Below are 8319 nucleotides of genomic sequence, written 5' to 3'. Positions count from 1 at the left end.
TATTGAAGGGTGAATTTGGAATCTCTTAGTTAATTGAGCTTTAATTTTATGGAGAGATTTAATGTAAGGATTATGTGAATCAAATTTGGGGCTTTGGCAGGATTTGTTTTCCTACCATCTAATCTCATGTTTGACTCTTAGATGCGACTGTGTTTAGAGGCCACAGGTCCTAGCCCATCTCCAGAGGTTTCCCTATAGCTGCCTCTATGTAGATCCTCTATATAGGGCTACCTGTCTGCCATGGCCCCAGCTACCTCCTCAGGACCAAGGCTGTATTCCCAACACTACCTGTAGCACCTCTAATGGCTCTATCACCCCATGTCCACATTAAATGGCATTTCTGTGCCTTCATACTATGGATTCTTCCAGAAGAGGAGCTGAGGCAGAGAAGAGCTAACAATTCAAGCAATTAATGGATTTGCTCAGTGCCCCAAAATCCTTTGGAGAAACTGATGCTGTTCACTCCATCAAGATCGGAGTTGTGCTTGGTGATGGAAGGGCCTAGGGGGCCAGAGAGAGGGGAAAGGAGAGTGAGATAAAAGATGCCACAAGAATATATATGGGTGCTGGAAAAGCAGCTTCAGTCAGAGATGAGAAAAAGGGAATCGAAGGGCACGATAAAGAAAGTGAGGAGAGCACAGCATAACCAATCTGCATTTTGACACAAGGCCCAGGTGATTTGACACAATGCCCAGTAAAATTTGAGGAGCACTGGATTAAACAAAAATATTTCAGGGCACTTCATGGACTCTGAGGACAGGGGTCTAGCAAGACCCTGGGAGCAAATTGGAACCAGCAACTTGAATACTAACAAGAGGTTCCATCCATCCCTTGCCTGCTCCTATCTGTACATTTACTTCCCATCCCCACCCCACTTTCTCATTCTTTCAATCCAGACTGGATTCATCAGCTTTGAAGGGCAGTAGAAAACAAGGTTGCTGACAGCTCATACATTTTCACATCATCTCTGACAGAGACACTAATTTCTTAGTCTCAGTAACAAAATTACTGGGATATGTGTTGGTTGACCCAACTTGGGTGGGATGTCCTCCCCGGAACCAATCAACTGGAAGAAGAGGGTGGAATCCTGCTGTGAGAACAAGGCAGCTCCACTGTAGCTGTATGGCTAGAGTTGGAGAGTTGTTCTGGTTTCCTACCTTCCATACAACAGAACTTCTCCATCCTCTGAACAGGGTCAGCATTGGTGCATCTGAGCAGGTTATTACTTTAAAGATGGTGTCATGCAGGGACTCTGGTCCCGCTCGTGGCGGGTGGACACAGAATATGGTGAGGCCAAAAAGGAACACCAATGGAGCCATGAATAAGGGAGTCACACCACTATATTCTCGCTGGCGTCTGGGTTGGAGACACAGGAAGCAGGAGCCACACGATCTACAATCTGCCATCCACTTTTCTGCCAACCAACCGCACCCCTAGCATAGCCACAGCAGTTATATTAGTGACTAATGGCTAACTGGTAACAGCTGCTGGCCACCCAGCCACAGTGGATGGCCATCTGATTACATCTGATGGCCATCTAATAACCGAGCCAGCACCTTTCCACGAGGCAAAGAGCCTGGAAACTGCTCTCCGGGACTCCATCCCCACAGATGGCTCCTGAGGCTCTCCTGGATCTTAATAAAACAACACATTTAGCAGTGCAACCCTGTCCTTTGCCTAAAGGATAGCGGTGAGCAGTGGCTTTGTGAGGGCCTCTCAATGAAGGAAAGGATGTCTTCCCGATGGTCACACTTTACTGAAAAGTTAAAAGGCTTTCCCAAGCCCAAGCTGTAGCAGAGTTGGCCATGTATTCTTCCTGAGAGAGTACTTTATCACATTAGCATTTGTCATGGGTTACAGAATGTCATTGTTGACTGTGAGTTAGTTGAACAGTTTGGGAATTGTTGGGAAACTTTAATTTTCAAACATGAATCTGATCTGTTTGGGCTGAGATTTCAAATTATCACACTAGGGTGAAGTGATCATGATAACTATTTTAAGCTAAATAAAGCCAGGCAAGGGCTCATCTATTGTGATAGCATAGGGTATTGGTATTATTACATACAGCCTCTGGTGATGAGGAAATATAAACATCCCAGGTCTGTGGAAAGAACTACCACACCAGCAAAGAACCTTACAATATTAAAACAGTGCTAAGGACAAACCTCCATATCCAAAGAACACACTTCATGGAAGAAGGGGTGGAAACTGGCAAGGAGGTTGGAGATTAGAAGAACTGTTGTTTATACAGAAATAGGGAGGATTCTAGAATCCTGGAAATATCACCTCCTTGGCTATCGTACTTAATATAATCATGAAATATGCCTAAATCAAGATGTTTGAATAATCAAGGCACGACTTGTAGGTGCTGTGGGATTTCGCCAAAAGTGGTTACAAACAAGCTGCATTTTGAAAAGAGCTTTTAAAGAACAAGCATTAAAAAAATAAAGAACAAGCATAAATAGTGTACACAATATGTAGAGTTGTGCCTATCAAGGCAGCTTATGTCGATGGGCTGCCTTTTACCAGATTCGGTAACTGGTCACAGATCACATGGTGTCCAACTGGCTTTTTTCATGGCTTTTCAAGAGAAAATGGAACTCCCTCAAGTTGACTTCTGAAAATGTCCAGTTCTAGTGCAGTGAGTGACCGTCATTCATGGACCTGGCAGACTTTTTGATATCTATGGGAGCTGGAATTCTGTGTTGGCCAGTGGGATCTATGGCATTGAGACCAAAGAGGAAATAGACCAGGGCCCCTCCAGGGATGACATCTTGCTTTTACTGTTGTGAAATAGCACAAAGAATGTTGGACTCTAGACTGCTGGCTGAATACTTCTCTGTCCTCTCAATAAGATACTTAATAATGGTGAACTTGGTGGAGGTAATGACGAATTCGATCTTAAAACCCAAAGAATAAACTTCAATCATAAAACTCAGGTGGACATAGGAAGATCAAACTTGAAAATCAAATCTCCCAACTTCCAGGTCTCTCTACTTCTAAGTTGATCATTGTGAATAAAATCAGAACTGCGCCCATGGAGAAGAGAATTTGAACACTCAGTTACACTATGAGAAAAAGGTTGAATGTCTTTTAGAACTAAATGAAGGCATCTGTTTTGTTTAAATTAAGGGTCTGTAAGTACCAGCCAGGGACTGAGTTGACAGCCATTTCTGTAATAAAGTAATAAATCATGGGGATGTTTCAGGAAGCAAAAAACACCACGTTGTTTCTTTCTTCAACCAATTAAGTAATAAGCCATCTGGGTCCTTTTGTTAATTACTGTCAAACACAACTTATACAATTGAATTCAGCCTTTTATTTAATTATATTAATTTATTTCAGCAATTTCAAATACCCACAATGCCAATAATAAAAGTTCATTTAAAAAAATAGAGGTCTTGTTTAATTTTTATTTTTCAACCATTAATACCCTTTACAAGGTTGTCGTCTGAGAATTTTTAGCTCTGTCTCCACCTCAGGATATTAAGAGAAATTGTTTTAAATATAGACAGATCTGAAGGAAGAAAATGGCTGCACTTTCTTCTATCGATGAGAAGACGACTCTATCCAGATCAGTGCTTTCCAATGAAACTGTTTGCAATGATGAAATGTTCTATACCTGTGCTCTTTAGTACAGCAGCCCCTAGCCACATGTAGCTATTAAACACTTGCAATGTGACTAGTACAACTAAGGAACTGAGTTTAAACATTTTAAAATTTTAATGTATTTACATTGACATAGCCACATGTGACTGGTGGCTACAAGCATAGGTCTAAAATGTATTCTGAGGAAGAAGAAATGCAGTGAGTCATTGACTTAAGTAAGTGGAGAAGGAACGCATAATAATAATAGGTATTGTTTAGAAACCCTCATTTTCTACCTGGTTTTTCTCATTAGAAACACTTGCAATGTGTTCTGAGTGATGAGTTCTGAGACAGCCCAAAGGAGATCAGCATCTTTGAGTGGCGGTTTCTCAGCTGACTATGTGAAGAGTGAACTCCATCTGGAGGAGAAATGGGTATGAATAGTGTCTTCTGAATAGCAGAACCAACCCCACTCAGCAAATTGGTCAGAAAGACAAAGCCAGGTCACAGCAAGGAGAGCCAGTCAGCTCTTGTTAGCATTGGCTCTGCTCTGTGGAAGTGTGTTCATTCCATAGTTGAGCACGTTCAACCTGTGGGAACACTTAGGGGTGCCAGAAAGTTCCTATAGCCTCGAAGATGGACCTGTCAGCTTTCATGAACATTAACACCCAACTCTGTTTCCTCTCATAAGAATTTTGGCTCAGAGGTTGGCGTTTCCCCTCAGGGAGGTTTGCCTCTTTGCAAAGATTGCTATTTCTGTCAATACAAAACTGTAACAGGGCACCAGGAGAGTTTCTCAACTGTATACACTTTTGTTAATGGGAATGCTCAGTCTGAGCTGACCCTTCCCAACACCAATGACTAAAGATAAATATATTGCATGAGAATCTGGTTGTGGTTAACCAAGCTAGAGAAGGGCAGGGGGAATGGAGGTAGAAAGTTCTGAGGAAATTCTCATTAACATGAAAACATCCTATCCCAGGATTACTGACTCTATTCAGCTGCTAGGCTGACCTGGAGAGTTGGTCCAAAGCTCTCTTCCATCTTCTCACCAACACTATTCTTCTTTCAATAGAGAAGATTCCCTTCCTTATTTTTATTTTTATTTTTTTTTACTTATGGCTCAACCAATGAACAAGCTAATCCAAATAAGCTAATCCAAAGTTTTGGCCATTATGCCCTCTTCACACTTGAATTTTTATGGTTGGCTATGCAGACAATCCAAGATAAGGCTCTTTGAAATAAATTGATCAATTGGATGTATGTATCCTAAAGGTGCTGCTGGAGAATGCACAGGCTTCTATCCTTGGTCAGAAATAAAAACAATTATTACATGCTCAATGGAAAAAAAATGAAGTCTTCTGTACTATGTGATGATTATCTACCAGTGATGAAGACAATGAGGCAATGAATCCATTTTTTTTTCTTTCGCTAAAACAGCCAGTAGTCAATCAAATAGGCGTGAGAAGGAAGGACTTTTCTATATTCATTCATGGAGCTTTCTTTCTACTGTCACCAGGAAAAAAAATATAACAGGGCCTGCTTTATAAAATATACATGCTCTTTTAGTTCCCTTGGGGCCGAACTGTGACGGCCAAACTTCTCTTCTCTTTCTTACACTGGCGTTCATCGTTCATCCACAGTGTCGACATTGTCAAATCGCCAGAGCTGGCTGGCTTTTCCATCACACTGGCGCAAGTACAAATCTTTATTGTTTTCTTGCACCACAGCTTCCATGCATTTTCCGGAAAGAATGTGAACAATCATTCCATTCTGAGAAGCGAGAAGAAAAGGAAAAAAATATACAACCAGTCAGACCCCCACAGTCAGTCAACAAAGAAGAAAATTTCTAAGATTTGTGCTAATCATTAAGAAAATAATGGAGGAGATGTGAACTGGCCTGGTAAGGAACTGTAGTATTTTGATTGATATATAATATAATGTAGGTAGCTCTGAAATTTAGATATCGTTCAGAGCCTCAGGGTCATGACTTCAGTGATCTTTGTTGTTGTTGGATAAGTATGCCATTTCTCAGAGAGTTCTGGTTAGTAGAATGCCAGTGTAAAAATCATGTTCAGCCTTTATACTGTATTGGTGACATTCACTGTTATCATTGACTTGTAAATTTCTGTTTTCAGGATTAATTGAATTTCTGCCCTCTGTTAATCCTGCAATTTAGTACTGCTGCCATGAGGTGGCAGTACAAACAAAGTAAGTCTTTAAGGAAACACTAAAGGCCTAAATCAGCCATGTTTAAAGATTATACAAAATCTACCAGATTTCATATTGAAACTAGCCATGCTCTATTCAAGGAAAGATCAATGTCTTCATGAGAAGTTAAAAACCCTTAACCAGTAATGCTAATAATGTCAATTTATCCAGTTATTTGCTTATTATTTATTTTTGACAGATAATTCACACCCCATAACATTCATTCTTTTAAATAAAGTACACAACTTGGTGGTTTTTAGTATATTCACAGAGTACATGCAACCATCACCACTATCTAATTCTAGAACATCTTCATCACTGTAAAAAAGAAACCCACTATTCACCAAGCAGTCACTTTCAATTCCTCCCTCCTTCCAGCCACAGGAAATTACTAATCTACTTTCTGTACTTGTAGATTTGTTTATTCTGGACATTTCATATAAATGGAATCATAAAATATTTGACCTTTTGTGATTGGCTGTTTTCATTTTGCATCATATTTTCAAGTTGCATCCATGTTATAGCATAAAACAATACCTAATTTCTTTTTTTTCTTTCTATTTTTTATTGTGGTAAAATATACAACACAAAACTTACCATATTAACCATTTTTAAGTGTAAAGTTTAGTAGTGTTGAGTATATTCACACTGAAACAGATCTTCAGAACTTTTTCATCTTTCAAAACTGAAATTCTATACCCATTAAACAAATCTCCCCCCTGCCTAGCCCCTGGTAACTATTTATACCATACTGCTTTCTGTTTCTATGAATTTGACCACTCTAGCTACCTTGTATAAGTAGAATCATACAGTATATGTCTTTTTGTGATTGGCTTATGTCACTTAGTATACTGTCCTCCAGTTCATGCACATTGTAGCATGTGGCAAGATATCCTTCCTTTTTAAGGCGGAATAATATTCCATTGTATGCATATACCGCATTTTGCTTATCCATTCATCCATCATTGCACACTTGGGTTGCTTCCACCTGTCAGCTATTGTGAATAGTGCATCTATGAACAGTATGTCACTCCTTTTTATGGCTGAATGATACTTTTTCAGTCTTATTTTTTAATGCCTGAAAGATGCTGGGTATATTTTACTCACTAATATTATACTTACTATCAAATTATGTTTCTAAAATGTATCTTATCCTCAGGACATGCTTAGGATAACACTTTATGATCATTCATAAAAAATCGTAACTTGGTTTCTAATACTCCTTTAAGTACGTGTGGGCCCCCTAAGTCCTGGATTCACTTGTCACCAAAGCCCCACGAGCTTTGTTCTCAACTGCTTATTATGCATTCAGCCTACGTTTTCCATGATTGATTTTCTTCTTTCACAGCCTGCTCTGAGTACAAATGCACAGTTTTGCTTATTTTATCCTCTTTCTTCCCACACAGAAGTTGAAGAAAAGAAATTAGAAAGATGTGTGTACTTATTTCTTTGTTTTATATTTACACCCTAACTCATCTCAGAAAGGTTTTGAGGTGGAGAAAAAAAAACTGTATATGGACACATTATTGATACTGTCAACTTCCTCTCCCAATGCTGTATGGGGGACCCACTCACTCTCCCTAAGTACTTACTTTCCATTCTACTGATATGTAACCTCTGGAAAGGATTTAGAGCTTCTCTTTCCTGCGGTAATAGGAATTATCTTACTAAAATGATGAAATGTCCACAGTGGAATTTACAAAGGAAGAAATTTATATCTATGTCTATATCTATGTTGGTGGGAGATGGGGGAGCCTTTCTATTGCTCCTAAAACCACACCACTGAGGTGGTTGACTATTTCTGTAACATGCTCCATGGCCCTACTTCTGACCTGAACTAATAAACTTCAAAAAGGGGCGCCCTCTACTCTCCACCATGATCAAGCTCAGAGCTCTACAGAAACATGACAATTTAGTGCATTTCAAGATGCTGGTGGCCCAACATGGCTGCAAAGTTGGCTTTACCTACCCCTGAGGCCTTTGCGCCAAGCCACTAAGTTAAACAACAGAGACACAGATCTGAACAGTCATACTTGACCTCTTGGAAGAGTTTGGGACACAGCACTGACTCCTGGCACGACTGATCCCTTGCTGAATGGATTACTTACCTCCTGGAAGTCCCAGTGCTGCTGATGGATGGCAGGACCTTCCTCGGTGCAGTTCTGAAGAATCACCTGCTCGCGCCTGACATCGAAGCACAGGTGCTGTGGGCTGCCAAAGTGGATGTCCTTCCTGCCGGTGTGCTCCATGTGCTGGGAGAGAGGGAATGGTTGTTAGCACAGCTAGAAGGAGATATTCTCCAAAGCTGGAGATAAGAGTAGCAGAACTCACAACAGAGCTGAAATCTAAGGGGCAAGTTTTAGATTTTTTGGGGGAGTCAGCAAGACTGTATCTCATAGTCAGTTCCCAACATGCTGCTCGACTAGCTCTGGCCTCTGACATCTCCACATTCTAGCTGCTCTCACATTCCTGTTTATACATTCTGGTGTGTTCCTTCATCATTCCGTTTACTGCACCATT

The 8319-nt window shown here is 40.3% G+C and overlaps 1 protein-coding gene across 3 annotated transcripts in view; it reads right to left on the bottom strand.

The window, feature by feature from the left end:
• Positions 1-3299: 3299 nt before the first annotated feature.
• The window catches only part of GALNT15 (polypeptide N-acetylgalactosaminyltransferase 15), a 40655-nt gene continuing 35635 nt past the window's right edge, over positions 3300-8319 (bottom strand). For 2 of the 3 annotated variants that reach the window (XM_081071515.1, XM_081071517.1), the window contains 2 exons: positions 7908-8051; positions 3301-5361 (listed from right to left, as the gene is read on the bottom strand). In XM_081071515.1, coding sequence (XP_080927641.1) covers positions 5215-5361; positions 7908-8051 — 291 coding nt within the window. In that variant the 3' untranslated portion in view covers positions 3301-5214. Of the gene's footprint in view, positions 5362-7907; positions 8052-8319 lie in introns of all 3 variants that reach the window. The other variant, XM_081071516.1, reaches the window with a different exon arrangement.

This window comes from Rhinolophus hipposideros (assembly GCF_964194185.1).
Source record: "Rhinolophus hipposideros genome assembly, chromosome: 14".
Classification (NCBI taxonomy): domain Eukaryota; kingdom Metazoa; phylum Chordata; class Mammalia; order Chiroptera; family Rhinolophidae; genus Rhinolophus; species Rhinolophus hipposideros.
Note: the sequence above shows the minus strand (reverse complement) of the source record. Positions and strands in the feature narration are given on the sequence as shown.